Source organism: Agelaius tricolor, unplaced genomic scaffold (assembly GCF_023055355.1).
Source record: "Agelaius tricolor isolate 1412-34295 unplaced genomic scaffold, bAgeTri1.0.p SCAF_3, whole genome shotgun sequence".
NCBI classification, from domain to species: Eukaryota; Metazoa; Chordata; class Aves; order Passeriformes; family Icteridae; genus Agelaius; species Agelaius tricolor.
Window position 1 is genome coordinate 8,803,837 of NW_027269263.1, and position 17,857 is coordinate 8,821,693.

The 17,857-nt window shown below is 43.0% G+C and overlaps 1 protein-coding gene across 2 annotated transcripts; it reads left to right on the top strand.

The window, feature by feature from the left end:
* The first annotated feature begins 273 nt into the window (after positions 1 to 273).
* Positions 274 to 17,275, top strand: LOC139587801 (protein mono-ADP-ribosyltransferase PARP12-like). Of its 2 annotated transcripts, none has more exons than XM_071422374.1 (12): positions 274 to 627; positions 2,537 to 2,678; positions 4,902 to 5,196; positions 6,157 to 6,255; positions 8,115 to 8,238; positions 8,908 to 9,103; positions 9,590 to 9,710; positions 10,999 to 11,095; positions 11,983 to 12,061; positions 13,207 to 13,337; positions 13,976 to 14,127; positions 15,007 to 17,275. In XM_071422374.1, the coding sequence occupies exons 1-12, from the start codon at positions 314 to 316 to the stop codon at positions 15,273 to 15,275; spliced, it is 2,019 nt and encodes a 672-aa protein (XP_071278475.1). In that variant the 5' UTR covers positions 274 to 313; the 3' UTR covers positions 15,276 to 17,275. The 2 variants fall into 2 exon arrangements, with proteins under 2 accessions (XP_071278475.1, XP_071278476.1); XM_071422375.1 differs by having other exon boundaries at positions 275 to 627; positions 2,543 to 2,678.
* Positions 17,276 to 17,857: the final 582 nt, after the last annotated feature.

Here is a 17,857-nt window from a genome sequence, read left to right on the forward strand (position 1 = left end):
TGAAGCTCCATTCACCTGGCTGATGCTTCATTCATCCCTGCGCCTGCTTTTTCCTACAGGAAATGTGTGACCTCCCAGCTACCATCCCTTTTCGGTGACATGTGATTGAAAACGGTCAATATATCCTAAAAGTCAGGCGGAGGAGGGAGGCGAAGTGCCGTGCCCCGGCACCGCCGCCGGCTCACCCAGAGCAAACCACTCCCCCGCGGCGGCAGAGCAGACTCCGGGCCGAGGCGGCCCCGCTCCCTCTCGGGTTCTTTCACTTTCGTTTCCGTTTCCGTAGCTTTTCCGGGCGGGGCTTCCCGAGAAAGCCATGGCGCTGGCGATCCAGGCGCTGCGGGTGCTGTGCTCCAGCGGCGGCTGCCTGGAGCAGGGCGAGCTGCAGCGGCGGCTGCCGAGCCGGCCCTCAGCCGAGCAGCTGGCGGCCGTGCTGCGGGACGCGCAGCGCTTCACGCTGGTGCGGCGGCCCGGCCGGGCGGCGGCGGCGGAGGCCGAGGTGGCCGTGGTGGTGGCCACCAGCCCCGTGCGGCTGTGCCCGGAGCACGTCGCGGGCTGCCCGGGCCAGTGCGGGCAGCTGCACATCTGCAAGTACCACCTGAAGGGCTTCTGCCGCAACCAGCTGGCCAGGTGAGGGGCGGGGGGCGGCCGCCATGGCGGGGGGCTCGGTGTGCCCCTTCAGGGAAAGGAGCTCTCAGTAAAGACCTTTCCGCGTCGGAAATGCTCACTGCCCGTCCGCTTTTATTTATTTGTGTGTGTTGTTGCAAAGGAGGCAGACGCAGGCGGTGGTTTCACAGCTTTGGGTCGCAGCACTTCCTCTCCGGCTCGTCACCCTGGCGCTCCCTGCCCGTCGGCAGGGCCGTGCCAGGGGACAGCTGAGTGTCCCCTCAGGTCCCTGTGCTGCAGAATTTAAACCATGATGAACTCTGTGGCACATCCCTGTGCTGCGGGACCTTGGGCAGTGTGCTCAAGCTGAGTGTCCCCTCAGGTCCCTGTGCTGTGGGACCCTGAGCAATGAGCTACAGCTGAGTGTCCCCTCAGGTCCCTGTGTTGTGGGACCCTGAGCAATGAGCTAGAGCTGAGTGTCCCCTCAGGTCCTTGAGCTGTGGGACCCTGGGCAATGAGCTAGAGCTGAGTGTCCCCTCAGGTCCCTGTGCTGTGAGACCCTGAGCAATGAGCTAGAGCTGAGTGTCCCCTCAGGTCCCTGTGCTGTGAGACCCTGGGCAATGAGCTAGAGCTGAGTGTCCCCTCAGATCCCTGTGCTGTGAGACCCTGGGCAATGAGATAGAACTGAGTGTCCCCTCAGATCCCTGTGCTGTGGGACCCTGGGCAATGAGCTAGAGCTGAGTGTCCCCTCAGGTCCCTGTGCTGTGAGACCCTGGGCAATGAGATAGAACTGAGTGTCCCCTCAGGTCCCTGTGCTGTGGGACCCTGGGCAATGAGCTAGAGCTGAGTGTCCCCTCAGGTCCCTGTGCTGTGAGACCCTGAGCAATGAGCTAGAGCTGAGTGTCCCCTCAGGTCCCTGTGTTGTGGGACCCTGGGCAATGAGATAGAACTGAGTGTCCCCTCAGGTCCCTGTGCTGTGGGACCCTGGGCAATGAGATAGAACTGAGTGTCCCCTCAGGTCCCTGTGCTGTGGGACCCTGGGCAATGAGCTAGAGCTGAGTGTCCCCTCAGGTCTCTGTGCTGCAGGACCCTGAGCAATGAGCTAGAGCTGAGTGTCCCCTCAGATCCCTGTGTTGTGGGACCCTGGGCAATGAGATAGAACTGAGTGTCCCCTCAGGTCCCTGTGCTGTGAGACCCTGGGCAATGAGATAGAACTGAGTGTCCCCTCAGGTCCCTGTGCTGTGGGACCCTGGGCAATGAGCTAGAGCTGAGTGTCCCCTCAGGTCTCTGTGCTGCAGGACCCTGAGCAATGAGCTAGAGCTGAGTGTCTCCACATGCCCCTGAGCTGTGGGACCCTGAGCAATGAGCTAGAGCTGAGTGTCCCCTCAGATCCCTGTGCTGTGGGACCCTGAGCAATGAGCTACACTGAGTGTCCCCTCAGGTCCCTGTGCTGTGGGACCCTGAGCAATGAGCTAGAGCTGAGTGTCCCCTCAGGTCCCTGTGCTGTGGGACCCTGAGCAATGAGCTACACTGAGTGTCCCCTCAGGTCCCTGTGCTGTGGGACCCTGAGCAATGAGCTAGAGCTGAGTGTCTCCACATGTCCCTGAGCTGTGGGACCCTGGTGGATGCACTCATCAGCTGAGAGGGAGTGATGCTCTGGAGCTTTGTTGGTTTTGTGGTTGTGAGCTGCAGGTCAAAAAAATGCGGATATTGTCAGAGTGCACTGGGACTATAATGACTGTGAATCAGAAGTAGCGTGGCAATTATCCTCAGTAATTATGTAATCTGCTTTGCAAATCACATAATGGCTTTATAGATGAGCAATGTGGATTTTTCTGAGCCTAGCTAATTTGGTGTGCTTTTCCAACTGTTCAGTGTAATGCCCATGGGGTGTCAAAATAATGCCAGTCATTTTGATCGTGGTTTTTTTGAGTTCTAGGAAGGGATGCAGGTTTATTCACAGCTTCCACTCAGACCACAATCTCCGTGTTCTAAAGCAATATGGACTTGAGAATTTAAACCATGATGAACTTTGCCAGCTTCTGCTTCAAAATGACCCTTCCCTCTTACCAGAGGTGAGTATTACTGTAACAGCTTCTTAGTCTTGTGTTTCAGTGAGCATTACAATGTGGATGAGGCTTGACAGAGATGGAGATACTGGGTGTCAATTTAGTTAGCTTAATGCAAATCTAAAAATAAATCTGCATCCTCTGTTCTCACCTGTGGTGGGTTGACCCTGGCTGGCAGCTAAGCTCTTGAACAGTCCCTCACCCACTCCTCACTCCTGTCACAAGCAGAGGAGGTGAGCATTAACAAGAAGAACTAAAGTGGCAAAACCTGTGAATGGAGATAAAGACAGTGTTGAAAGGGGAGGAAGGCAGGGAGAAGTGTTGCAAGACATTTCTGCTTCACCACCTCAAAGCAGACTGATGCCCAGTAAGTCTCTGAGCAAGTGCTACCTTGTAAGAAGGACCCATCTCCCACTTAGTCCCCTTCCCCACTATTATTAATTTTTTTTGGAGAATGACATTATGTGGCATGGAATGTCCCTTTGTCCAGTTTGCACTATTTCCTAGTTTTTGCTGGAATAAAGTTAATTTTCTTTCTAGTAGCTGGTACAATGCTGTGTTTTGCATTCAGGGTGAGAACAATGTTGATAACATGTTTTAGTTTTTGCTGAGCAGTGCTTGCTCTAAGTCAAGGACTTTTGAGCTTTTCATACTGCCCTGCTAGCCTGTAGACTCAGAGTGCACAAGAAGCTGGGAGGGAATGCAGCCAAGACAGCTGCCCCAAACTGGACAAAAGGATACTGCTTACCATATGACATCATTCTGAACAGTGGAGTGGGGAGGAGGTGGCCCAGGGGTGGTGCCACACTGGTGGGGACTGGCTGGGCTTTGGTCACTGAGTGGTGAGCAGCTGCATCGTGCATCACTTGTTTTGTCTGCTCTTTTATCATCATTATTATTTCCTCTTCTTTTTATGCCATATTAAACTGTGTTTATCTCAGCCCTGGAGGGAGTGAGTGAGAGGCTGTGTGGTGTTTATCTGTTCTGGGTTCAGCTGAGATAGAGTTAATTTTCTTACTGGTATCATAAACAGGGCTGTGTTTTGGATTTAATATGAAAATCACGTTGGCAACCCACTGAGTGCTTGCCTTCAGTCAAGGCCTTTTCAGCTTCCCCTGCTCTTCTGTCAGTGAGGAGGGGCACAAGGAGCCAGGAGGGAGCATGGCCAGGACAGCTGACCCAAACAGACCAAAAAGTTGTGTTATCAACACTGTTTTGGGCACAAACCCAAAACACAGTGTGGCATGGTCTGCTATGAAGAAAGTTAACTCCATCCCTGTCGGAGCTCAGTGCATCCCTCCGGGTGTCCAGAGGTGCCAAGGACCCCGCCGGGGGGCTCAGAGACCCTGGCACGCAGCCCAGAACACCTGGGGATTTGATTATGACCCCTGGAGCAAGTTATCAGCTTTGTGTGAGGACATGAAAGTCACAGAAGTTTGAATAGTATAATAATTAAATTATCACAGGGTGAAAATGTAGATTTTAGGATTTTTGGTATGGGGGTTATATGGACAAGATGGAGGAATCTGGGTGTGTCTAGCCTTTCTTCTTCTTCTTCTTGTTCTCCATTTTCTGCAGTGGTGTTGGCACTTTGGGATTGGTTTAGAGTAGAAGTGCACTGTCTAACATAGGTGATAGGTGTTGGGAATTAAGTGTAAATATGTTATATGTAGTTTGTGGTATAAAAGGACAACACCACCTCGGGGGCAGTCAGAGTGCCTGTGGCTGCCCTGCTGAGCAGATTTCGGCTGGGGAGGAAGAAAATTTTATAGATAAGAATTAATAAACAACCTCAAGACCTAAAAGTAAAAAACTCTGACTTGTTCTTCAGTTGCACGGGCCGAAACAGAGACATCCTGCACATCTCGGGGCAACAATTATCAACTGCAACCCGAGACATCCCAGCCAGATTCAGTACCTCTTACCATCAAGTTGGGGTCAAAAAAACTCCAAAACAAGAAAATTAGAGGTGTGATTTAGAACTAAATCTCATCTTGAGAATGTCTGTAAGAATGTTGTGTTTTGAAAGATCTTTCTAAACATTTGCAGGGCAAAGGAAAAGCAATCAAATAATCATTTGGAAAACAAAAAGAAAGAAGAAATGTTTCTTTCAAAAGTAAATGTATGCACATTGTAGCCATAAAAAACCTAAAAATCATGGATTCAAACAGTCTAAATGAGCACATTGTACTTTGGCGTTTAAATTCTTTTTTTCTTCTCCTTCCCAAGGTCTGCTTGCATTATAACAAAGGCGATGGACCTCATGGATCTTGTTCCTTTAAAACATCCTGTACCAAACTTCATGTTTGCCAGTACTTTTTGCGGGGTCAGTGCAGATTTGGCAGCAGCTGCAAACGGTCCCATGACTTACTAAATCCAGAATGTTTTGAGAAACTGGAGAAACAGGGGATGAGCTCAGACATTATCAAGAAACTACCTTCCACTTATAGAAACATGTATGACATAAAAAATGGCAACAGAAACATGTATGACATAGAAGATGCCAAATCTTCACCATGCAAAGGTAAATAATATCATCTTTTGAATACATCAGAAGGGTCATGGTAGTGAATTTAATGTTTTCACTGGTATCATTAAGAAAACTGAATTTACATATTGATTTGTGTACAAGGACGGACCTTGTACCTATCTCATTGACAGAGATCTTTGTCCTGACAAGTGAAGTGAAGAGAGGTTCCTGAGAAATAGAGTGCTGGTGTTTATAAAATTCTCAGACTTGGGGTTAAATAAGTGTAACAGAACTGGAGGTAGGGAGCTCTATAATTTTGGAGTTTTTTAGGTAAAATACGTAAAGGTAGAGACCTGTTTAAGAATAGGAGTGGTGGTTGTCTGATTATAAACTATTTATTTGTTTTTCTTTAATGTAGCGATTAATTCTGGCACAGGAATTCACAAACACTATCCTAGTGATTTCTTGGAAGTGTAATATTTTGTTTGCACTTTTCTTTTGAAGTTCTTTAGAATTGTAATTTAAGTATGGTTTAGAAGGGGAAAAAAAGGATAACATAATGGAGAATGCTCCATTATGTGTGTATGCTCATCTCTGCTATTCTGCCTGCAGTTCCTTCTTCCTTTCCTTAATGTGCTTTAATTTACAGAAGTATCAGATTTTGAAACTTTGTATTTTATAGCTGCCAGTGTGACCAGCTGTGTGGAATGTACATTTAACTCAAGTCCATGTGGAAGTATAAAGGCATTGGATTCTATTCTCGTTTTGTGGGGATAGCTAAAATCTGTGTCTGAGGAATTCAGCAGTTACAGGGAAATCAAGTTCAGAAAGGATGGATACAGGGAGGGGACTTTTGAGTATACAAGTTTATCAAAGGCTTCCTTGTCTTTCTGGGGCAGAGTGCAGTTAGGTGGTTACAAACATTGCCTTTAGGCTTCTTCCCTAGGGATAGGAGCACTTTTAAGAGGCATTGTTGATCTGAAGTGTGTTAATAGTTACAATTCCTCCTTCTAGATGGAAAACCCAGCACTAGACGGAATTCCTCAACTTCAAAGGAGGATGAATCAGAACAGATATGTTTACATCATCTGTACAGAAGTTGTGGCTTTAAAGGTAGGTTGTCTCAAGTATCAGTGCACACTGTCTCAAGTCCAGCCTGTTTTTCTGTTGTCATAAAGAGGAAATGATACACATCTTTCACAGAAAGGGGAAACTTTCTGTGAGTTTCTGCTTATGTGTAGTTAAATCTCACTGCTGTAGGAAAGTATCTTGACTGCTGTAGGAAAGTGTTTGACCTGGCACACCAAACAAAGGAGATGTTTTGTTTTGCTTGTGCTGAAGATTGGCTACTCCACCTGTGTTTACCTAAGGGATTGCAGAATGATAAGACTCACATTTCCAAACAGGAAAGATATGAAAGATACTCTGAATTCTATATTTTTTCTTCTGGTATTCTTCTGTTCCATCTGTCTTAGCTGTCTCCCTTTCAAAATGTTCCAAGGTGTCCAGGAGCAAGGCTGCTTTGCCAGGTTTCTGTTGATTTTTTGTCATCCTTTTTTTTCTTGATGTTCTTGACCTGTGTACTGAACGCCTCCTCGTAGGAAGGTGTGGTGCAGTTTCTCCTTGACTTTCCCTGGAGTTAGGTTTCCTTTTGTTCTGTGGAAGTTGCCCTGGGGTTTATGCACACGTGCACTGGTGATGTCACCCTCACTCCCGTGACACTTTGAACTCTTGTAACGTTTGTGATACCTGGCTCACTGCTACCGTTGCTCTTCTTTGTGGGACCAGGATCTCTTGGAGAATTACTGAAGGGCAAAGGACTTTGAGACTAAAGGAATGATGTCTGTGTGTTTATCAAAAGAGGGGAAAGGTGATGATTGTTAACTGGCTTGTGTTGGAAGGTGCGGGACCTAGACATGGTGTAAATAATATGGAATAAGTGGTGGATATATCCCTGCTTTCAGCTGGGACAGAGTTAATTTTCTTCCTAGAAGGCAGTACAGTGCTGTGCTTTGGATTTAGTATGAGAATAACATTGGTGGCACACTGATGCTTTAGTTGTTGCTAAGTAGTGCTTACCCAAAGTCAAGAATTTTTCAGCTGCCCGTGTGTTGCCAATGAGGAGGTGCACAAGAAGCTGGGAAGGAGCATGGCCAGGACAGCTGACCTGAACTTGTGAAAGGGCTATTCCATACCATTAGAACATCATGCTCAGCCTATAAACTGTGGGAGTTGGCTGGGAGGGGCTGATTGCTGCTTGGGAAGGGGCTGGGCATCAGTCAGTGGGTGGTGAGCAATCATAGTGTGCATCACTTGTGTTTCTTGGGCTTTATTTCTCTCTCACTTTTTGTTAGCTTCCTTATAGATATACAAGAGTGTATATGTACATATATATGTATATATACATGTGCTTGCTATATTGTATTTTGTTTCAGTTACTAAACTGTTCTGACTTCAACCCACAGATTTACCTTTTTCCTGTTCTCCCCATCTCACTGAAAGAAAAGGAAGTGGCTGTGTTGTACTTAGTTACCATCTGAAGTTAAACAGTGAGAGTCCTTCTCCTATCTCACAACTAAGCACTGCTGGGCTTTGGTTTTTTCCTCAGTCATACCACTTTGTGATTTAGTGGTTAATCATAAATACACTTCTTTTTCTATTTATTAAATAATAGCCTTGTAGGAGCCTGTGATCATTTTTTGTCTCTTTGAGAATGATCTGCACAATTTTAATGTGCAAAGAGAGTCTAGTACGTACAGAAACTGAACTTCTACCTAAGCCCAAAAATTCAAGTGTTACTTGCTTATGCTGAAAAATTTTGAACTATTGCTTGTAATGGTGCCACTTTCCTAGCTATCCTTTTGATGATTTCACCAGCTGGGTACACAGCCCTGAAATGTTGGAGTTCTCTCATAGCCTGTCAAAATAATGCATCTCCTACTTCTCTTTTTTTTTTTTTTAAACTTTTACAGAAAAGTGTATCAGAACCCATTTTCACTTGCCATATAGATGGCAGTACTCTGAGGGTAATACCTGGAAGGACTTCAGGAATATGGAAGAAATTGAAGATGCATATTGTGACCCAAAAAACGACAGGTATAAACTCTTATAAAATTTATGTTTGGAGTTTGCTGTATTGTACCAGATCCTTAGTGGGTATAAATTACTGCAATTCTAATCTAGTCATTGCATAAGTAGTTTTATTTGGCATTTTTCTACTGACCTCACTTTGCATGAGATTTTCTCCCTTCTTGGGAGCAGAGCATGTGAAGAATGTGGAAATACCTTTCAGAGTTTGGAACTGGTTATATAGCATAAAGAGAGTATTGGAAAGGGCTCATCCCAGTATGCCACATCCCATGCTGGAAAATCCTCTTATGTTACAGGCTCTTTGAAGCCCGTCTTAAGTTATGTGAGTGTTCTCTTAAGAATATAGCTGGTCAGCAAGAAGAAGGCAGTGCCTGTTTTCCACTGTTTCTCTTCATCCTATGTAACTCACTAATTTAGGAGTGGATTATGATCATTGCCCACAGACCCAATGTGGGACATAGTACTGTAATACAAAATATGTACAAACAGGAAACAGCTAGCACACAGAGTTGTGAAAAGTGCAGGGTGCAAAGCTCACATTGTAGTGAAGAGTGAACCTTTGTGTTCTGCTTTTGGGTGAGATTGACTTAATTTGCAAATTTGTAGTGGGCTTGTGAATCTATGAGTAAAACTTCACAAACAGTTCTGATGTTTTTTGCCTCCTTTTTTTTATAGATTTGATTCTGCTTTTACTGAAGAGTTCCTTTTCCCGTTCAGTATCTGTTTTCATTACATGTGCTGTGGCTTGAAAAAAGTCAGACGTCTTTCTACAGCCTCCTCTGTGACCAAACCCCCTCACTTCATCCTTACAACAGAATGGATCTGGTACTGGAAAGATGAATATGGCACATGGCAGGAGTATGGAAAAGAAGTAAGTGTGGAGAAATGGAGAAGCTCATAACGCTGTGTGACAAGTGCAGAACTACTGAAAAGTGCACAGTGCTTATATCCTCCCCCTCTCTTGTCACCCTCTTCCTCTCACTTATACTGTGCAGATGGACATCAAAGGCCTAACAGGGTCTTTTCCCTGTGATTTTGATTAGTTCTGGTGGGGGACTGACCACTGGTGAGTCACAAATATTATCAGATAACTGTTCAGTGAGGCGTGTCAGATAGGATCAGAGTAATAACACATGTTTTCCATTGCTTCTGAGAAAAGCCTCTTTCTCTGACATTCCAGTAGTACTCTGCCATCTTGCTTGGTCTAGTTGGTGAATGTGTCGCTCTAAATCAAGGATTTCTCATATGCTGATATATCCTGCAGCCAACATACATACAAGAGTTGTTGGTTTTTAGACTTGCTTGTCTATAACAGACCAGGAGAAACTTTTTTTTCTCTCTATTTTTGGCATGACAGAATGATCTTCATGCAGCTGCTACTGTCTGCAGTGATGACCTGGAGAAAGCTTATTTGGCTGAAAGTTCTCCAAAGATGACCTTCAAAGCTGGAAGACATGAATATGAAATAAATTTTGTGTGTAGGTTGCATTTGTTTTGTTTTTCTGTTTTGTCCTTCCCTCCCAGATATCTTGTGGTTCTGAATTACCTCATTACAGGAGATAGAAGAGAGAAATTTGGACTTTGAATTGCAATGCTTACAGAGACAGAGTTTCTATCAAAGTTCTCAGGATAAGAGCTGTTCACATAAGCAGAGTAGCACTCTGTTCTTTCAAAGCTGTTATTGTTGAGGAGTTCTTGTGCTAGGTTTCAAAATGTCTGCCAGAAAGTACCAAGTATGACACTGATGCTGGCACCAACACAAATGGTGAGGAACTTCTAGAAGACTTGACAAGCCAGCTTCTGCTCTACTTTAATCACTGGTTTGCAGAAAAAAAAACACTTGGACAAGGGGTAGGATCCAGACAATCCTTAGCATTGCAAGAGTTTTGCACATATTTTCTTTTCATGCTGTCTGGAAAGGCTGAGAAAATACCTTTACTATGTCAAGGTAGGAAGAAGTGTTTCCCAAGAGTTCAGGAAATATAAGCCACTTGTGATGGCACTGTCCTCTCTGAGCTGTTGCTTTTCCTGGCATCCTTTTCAAAAATTATGTATAACAGTGATGAGAATCAGCCTGCCTGGACTGTCAGTTTGGTGTAGTTATCTTTGATCCAGCTTTTCATTACTATCTCATTCTGCATGAAAAAAAGCCAAACATGAAAAACCCAAACCAAAAAACCAGAAAGGACATGTTATGTGTTGTTTGTGATTCAATCAAAAGCAATGCTGGGAAATCTTGGCCAGCTTAGAAGTGAAAATTGCATAGTGAATCAATCCCTTTTCTAAGGTTTGGGCTTTTTTAGTAACTTAGGCAAATATATGCAGTGTAGATGTCTTTCAGAAGTTAATTTCTAGGCTTGGTGGTGTCAAGAGGTTTTTTTGTTTGTTTTCCTGTGTATCTTGCTCTGAAGATGAGGCCTTATTGTCCTGGCTGGCACTGACTCTTAATTGTTAGTATGATGTCACAGTAGCTGCAGAGTTTCCAAGATCCAGAAGGAATGCCTCTAAAATTCAGGTTGCTGTGACTTGTTTCTCTTGGTGGTCAATAAAAATAAATGGTCTGTGATAGACGTTGGGTTGTGTTTACAGGGTTTGAAATCCACAACTAAGTGTAGGAAAAAAGTATCTCGGTTGCAAAATGAGGAGGGAGCCTTTTTGTCCATGTTTTTGAGAAAACAACTTGGTGACAAATGTGGCTGTAGTGTGAAGGCTTTCAAAAACATCTTTGATAGTTCATGGGATTTTGTTTGGTTTTTTTTTCCCCAGCCATGATGCAGAAAAACCTTCGCTACAAAACAGAGAGGAAGGTTTGCAGAAGACCTAAATTTGTCTCTCAGGCAGAAGTGGAAAAGACAAAAGCCAGGTAAACCACAACTGCTCATTCTGAGGTGATGGGTTTAGTGCTTTGTGAATGCTGAATACTCCATGGGTGCAAGTAGAGTGAAGAAGGCAATTGTTAAAGACATGGAGAGGGAAAGGGACATACCTTTCCTACAACCATGTCTGGCCAGGGCCGTATTGCAGCCTGGCCAGCAGTTTTCAATCAACTCAGGAACCTCTGTGGTGAAGAAAATTTGGGCTTGGCCACAGGAAGTGTGGAAAGGTAGGAAATAATTCAACATGTAGCAGTGTGTTTATGTGTACTAGCTCTTTCTGAGATTAATAATTTTCAAAGCTAAGTGCAAGTTCAGAAAAATATTTTTGAGAGCAGCCAGACAATCTGAAAGGAAAGCAGTAGTTGTTACAGGTAGAGCAAATGGTGGAAGCCTGCAAGGAGATGGAGTTACTTGTAACAGCCAATTTTTGCACATTCCCTTGCAGCACACAGTCCTTGCTGAAACACTGAAAAGAGCAGCTAAACACACTAATTAAAATTTGGGTGTAAGTACAGGGGAGGGCTGTATCTATCATGCTTCAGTCATACTGATGTGATACTGGATGCAGTAGTGTAGTAGAGCTTTTATATATACCTTCAACTCCGCAAGAGAAATCCTTATGTGTTTAGTTTAGAGTATATATTTCTCTTTTTTTCATTTGGAATCTTGCTTGCTGACATAAGTCTTGACACAATGACTTGGAACAAATACTTTCATGTGCTGAACAGAAATGACAGTTTTGAAATATTTTTTAGTATTTTCAGTTGCCTATATTCTCCCTAAGCTTGACAAAAATGTTCAGTATAATATGTACATAAAATATCATGTTTAGTTTTATTTTAATTGTCTATTTGTAATGTCTTATCATCTACAGGGGCGTTAAACATACAGAAGGGTTTAAGAACATTCCAGCTCACTGGGACAAATCTGCCCTGCCTGAACTGGGATTCAAGGTTTGGAGCTTTTTAGTTTTTCTTTCTGTCAGTTTTGTCATGTAAGGTTTGTTCCATCACAAGTTCAGTGTTTCTATGTAGCATAATACAGAGGTAGTGGTAAATTTAAACTTGATACCTCACTGGGCAGACCTGGAGGTGATACTAGACCCAGATTTAAACAAATGGTGGCAGTAAAACTGTGGCAGCAGGGACTTCCACTGCTACTATTAATCCCTTGGCTTGGCAAATTTGCTGTGTTAACAAGACTGGTACTGGTGCCCAAAATACACCATTTTGAAGTCCCAACAGGTGCTGAAAGCATCACAGAGGTAAACGATGCCTCTGAACTTCAGAGTAGCCCTTCCCTTAGCTGTAGGCTGTTGTATGAGGCTGAAACTGGGGGAGTTCACAGAATGGTTGGGCTTGGAAGGGGGCCCTCTGGAGATCACAGAAACCAACTCCCCTGCTAAAGCAGGTTCACCCAGAGGAGGTCACACAGGATTGTGTCCAGGTAGGTTTGGAATATCTCCAGAGAGACTCCACAACCTCTCATGGCAGCTTGTTCAGGATAGGATCTTTTATTATTACATTTACTATTATTTTATTCATTCCAGGGAAGTAAACTTCTTTACCCTTGTAACACACCTAGTTAATATATGTGTGGCATACTTTCTCTGACTTCCTCTCTGCTTCCACCAGCTCCTCTGTCAACTCTAATAACTGTGCCTACAGAAAAGGTATTATCTGATGCTCAAAAATCACTAACTTGCAAAATGCAAATCCTCAACAAGTTGTCACTAAGAAACAAGACTAACATTGACATTTTTTATGTTCCTACGAAAATATGCAAGTAAGCTTTGCATGCTATCAGAACTGTCATGTAAGGAACTGATTTTTAGTAGTGTGACCATGTTTTTCCCTAAAATTGTTCGACTAAAGCCTTTCCAATTGATTTAGAAACACAACAGGCAGTGAGTGCAGTTTGTGTTCACTGGCTGTCAGGAGTATAAAGTAAAAAGATTCTCTGGTTTTCTGCAACATAAATTCTCAATTCCTTATTTATGTGCTCATTTCTGCTATGTATTTAGATACTGTTGGATGCATGCAGTATATCTGGACCCACAAAAGCATGCAAAAGTAACTTTTCAAACTTTTCCTTGCAGCTGATTGAGCTTGACTGTTCATCTGAAGAATACAAGAAAGTCAAAGTGGACTTTCAGCGCACAATGCCCAAAGCAGCTATTAAAAAGATTTGTAGGGTTCAGAACCCATCCCTCTGGGAACTGTATCAATGGTAAGTGTAAAACACTGCCCTGGTGTGTATGCATGATGTTTGTTGTTTCTGCAGTTAGCTGTATGTGCTATGCTAAAGATAGAACATGCATTCCTGAAATGCCTCTGCTACCACTCTCCCACTGAAATACCTACCTAGTATCAACATTTAGATAAAGAGGTACCAACAAACCCAAAGCTCAGTCAAGACACAGAGCTCTGAACAGTCAGATTCAGGGCTGTGTGGGAGGAATCCTTGCTCCTGACTTCTGCCAGGCCTGTGTCCATGACAGCTTCCTTCCAGTGAATCCTTGAAGCAAAACACATTTAGCACAGTGTTTTGCAGCTGGTCAAAACTGAAACAGCTTTCAAAATTAAATGCAAAACTCATGGAGGGCAAGCCTTAATAGAAACTCCTGTGTTCAGGGAAAAAAAAAAATAACACTGAGATTCCTCCCTCTCTCTTCAAAGGCAGTGAAGGAAAGAAAACATTTGTAGTAAAGCATTTATGTATAATGTGAAAGCATGTTTATATGCCCAAATTAGGCATTACTGTAAAGATTCTCAGAATATACTCTGTGTAAAATTGTTTCTGAGTGGCTGTGGGAACCTGTGGGGACAGCCACTGTGGAAATGCAAAGATTCTGCTTCTCATTGCAGGCAGAAGGACCTAATGCAGAAGAGCAATGGTGGAAAGGCTGCAGATGAGCGATTTTTATTTCATGGGACCAGTAAAAAAGACATTGATGCCATCTGCCAGCAAAACTTTGACTGGAGAATCTGTGGCCTTCATGGGACAGTCTACGGCAAAGGTTGTTTTTCAGCTCTTTCAGTAATCCTAGACTTGCTAAAAATTCTCAGTACTCACTGCAGAGGGGTAAAGTTTACAAGGTGGTGCTTGGCCAGTCCTGGGCTTCTCTATGTCGTGATGTGGGCAACAGAGCTGAGTTTCACAAGGGTCATTTGGAGCTAAGGCACTCTAAAAGCCCTTGGCCTCTGCTCTCCTAAGTACTTGCAAGAAAAGACAGACTTAGAAGAGGTCAGTTGTAGGGATGGTTTCTGCTAGACTCCAGGCTTACTGCTGTTCCAGTTTCTCCCAATTCCTACAGAAAAGCAGCCGGGGGGTTTTTTGTTTGTTTGTTTTGATTGTTTTGGTTTTTTGTTTTTATTTTTTTTTTGCCTTGTTAGCAGATTATAGCCTTCTATTTGTCCTGTGTACAGGAATTACCAGCACATCAAGTGGAATAGCTGAGACAGGCTGACTGGCTGACTACACACCTTTCTGCTGGAATACTTTGTAACTCTCAGAAATGTTAGAGAATCACAGTGTATTTTGAGCATGGAAGGGACCCACACGATCATCAAGTCCAGCTGTGCTGATGAATATTAGTAGCCTCTGCCAGGAGAGGAAATGTGATATTGGGGGAGGTGGACATCTAGGGTCAGGAGGAAATCCTTTAGAAGATTATGATAACATTTTAAACATTGGTTTTTAATATGTGTGCTGTGAAAACTAAAAAGTGCATAGTGATTGATTCCACTAAGAGGGACATAGAGGACAAGTGAAGGCTTTGGAAAGGCTGTTCATGAATTGCTTAATGGATTTGTTTATTAATTCATTTTCACACAGTATCACTTTGTTCCTGCTGTTTTAGTGTCTTATAAACTCTGTCTTGGTGTCTCTTCTGCAGGCAGCTATTTTGCAAGGGATGCATCTTATTCTGACAACTACTGTGGGGCAGACTCAAACACCAAGACCATGTTCCTGGCTCGAGTGCTGGTGGGGGAGTTCACTCTTGGTAGTTCTCATTATGTTCGGCCTCCCATGAAGGACAACCAAAAATTCTATGACAGTTGTGTGAATAACTCCTCAAACCCTTCTATCTTTGTCATCTTTGAGAAGCAGCAGATTTATCCAGAGTATCTCATAGAATACCAGGCATCAGCAAGACTTCTATAGCAGCAAAACCTGTCATCCTTATGTTTTAACTGGTTTAAACAGTTTCTTAGTTTTGGCTTGAGAGAGAAAAATTGATTTTGAAGAAGCTGTGTGATCAGATAGGTGAGTGTTCAGAAACATTTTTTTCTCTGTCTTTTCTGTGTAATAGAAAACAAGGCATAAAAAGACATAGAGGATGTTTTAGAATTCCTAAAATCCTGTTTTTGTATCCTATTTGTAGCAGCTTTCACATTACCCTACATTATGGGAGCCTTTCATAAATTTATTAGAAGATATCGCTAATGGTTGTAGCATGAGGATTGGCCATGACTGCCAAGTTTAAACAGTTTTGAGTTATTGTTTCAGGATAGATCTTTACATGTGCTCATTGGTCAGAGGTGCTGACCCTCTACCTGTTTATCTTTTAACTCAAAACTGGATAAAATACAGTTTTTTAGTAATCTATCTCCTGTAACAGTAGACATTCAGGTGTTTGCAACTGTGATTGTGCAATCTCTGTGCTCAACTCATTATATAAATTCATAGTAGCACTCTTCTTTTTTTGTCCTTACTTAATCTGCACCAACAAAACCTCAAAAATTAAACTTGCTTGTTGAAAAAGAACAGAGACTTATTTTTACTTATTGAGTTTCTCATTTAAAACAATTACCAAAGATACAAGCATAACAGAGGTTGCTTGGTGCTGTGTGACTCGGATGATTTACTGTATCAAATAAATACTGTATTTCATGTCTGAGAACACAAGTTTTTCATGACTTTCACTGTGCCTACAAACACAAGAGTGCTGGCAGAGCTGTGGAGGAAGCAGAGGAGGCAACTCACACTGTTATTTAGTACCATACTTAGGAGGGAGATATACTGCTTGTCCTGCTTGATTATCAGTACCTTGTTTCTGTGGATGAACTTTATGGTTCCCTTAGAGCTGCAGGGAAGGATGGTGAGTGACTGTCTCTCATTAGGTGTTCTGCCTCTTTGAGTGCAGGAGATTCACAGATTTCCTGTGTAATCAAGCTGTCATTGGACTTCTTTCAAGAAAAACATGCTTACCTAGGAAGTTGTCTTCAGCCATAGAGCTGAAACCTTTAAAAGCTGAAAATTAGGTTGAATATTTAATTATTCCTATCAGAAGAAGATAATAGTGTTGAGCAGTCAGCTTACATGTGTGCAATCAAAAAACTTGAGCTATCAAATATTTTTTTAAGATTAAAGTTGCTGATGCATAGATAGATACTTTATCATAAGAAATAATGTGCTAAAGTAGCTATAAGTTAGCTATACTGTGCTGCAGAAGCCTTAAGAAATACTTTCTATATGACCTAAAAAAGCTCATCTTCAGGTACATTCTGTATACTTCTTTTTAACTCATCTGGATGATGAATGACACGTGTTCACTGGGTAACTCTTTATTACTTCAGCAATGTCAGCCAGGACCTTGGCCATGATTAGCTGGAGTAAGGCTGTGCAGACCCCTTTTTTTGTAAACTGCAAATCTAGCAGCATGATACATAAAGGAAAATATCTCCTATTTGTGTTTAATCCCAGTGAAACACAGAATAGGGACAGGCAAATTTGCTGTATTATTTCTTTTGAAAGATTTGTGATGGAGCATAAATGATAGATCTAATGTCAGCAAATGAGCTTGTCGGCAAATAGTACATTCCTTGAGGAGGATAACAGTTATGGAGGAAAGATTTCCTGTCTGTGCAGAATAAGGTTTTTCTGCCAAAACAAAAACCATGTTCATCTACATGTTAATGGCAAATGAGAATACTGGTCGTAGGAATTTCTTCCTCTGAACATAAGCAGAATTTCAGGTAAGAACTAGGATAGCTAAAGTCATGTTAATCTTCTGCCAGAAAATTGAAATAAACATTCTTTTTCAGGCAAAAAGTTGAAATATTTTTATTGCTGTTTTTTATTGTATTTTTAAAACCTCTAACTTGATTCTTGTATGTGTATGAGTGTAAGTAAAACAGAGAATAAAATGCCTGGTTGTTGTACTTTGTCGTCTGTTATTTCTCCATTATCACAGAAAAGTAGCCATGTTATCCACTTTTGAAACTGCAGGGGTAACATTCTTGTGTATGGTAAATAAACAGGTACTCAAGCCAGTAAATTTCTTCTGATGGTTTTCTCTCTTTCAATACTGAAATCACAATATTTCAATGCACTTGTGAGTTTAGAGGTTGTTGTTAAGCAGTAGGAGTCCCTCTACAGCTGTTTGGGTTGTATTTGGAAACGAGCACATTAAAGAGATGTTTGCATTAAATGCAAACTTTAGGCAAAAAGTAACATTGATCCTCTTTTTCTGAGTGAGGAGTATCTCTTTTGGCTACTTAAGGCACTGAGCAGGAAGAGTGCAGTAATCTGTCACTCACTCCTACACCATGTGAGGAGAAAGATAAGCTGTGAAGGTTGTTTCCTTTTTCGGGACCGGTCCATCCTGGCAAGGCAGACGGCACAGCCAGCAGAAGCCAAACAGCTTTGCTGTGCCAGCAGTGGGGTGTGGAGGACGGGCGTTTATGAACCCTCATCCTCCACCTGCTGTGCTGGAGAGGGGCCTGGCAGCCAGCCAAAGGCAG

What these genes read in the sequence shown, in the direction of transcription:
- LOC139587801 (XM_071422374.1), top strand. Translation starts at nt 314, where the DNA reads ATGGCGCTGGCGATCCAGGCGCTGCGGGTGCTGTGCTCCAGCGGCGGC. An exon ending in CAAATCTTCACCATGCAAAG is followed by an intron (nt 5,197 to 6,156) that starts GTAAATAATATC and finishes TCCTCCTTCTAG; the next exon opens with ATGGAAAACCCAGCACTAGA. An exon ending in ATATGAAATAAATTTTGTGT is followed by an intron (nt 9,711 to 10,998) that starts GTAGGTTGCATT and finishes TTTTTTCCCCAG; the next exon opens with CCATGATGCAGAAAAACCTT.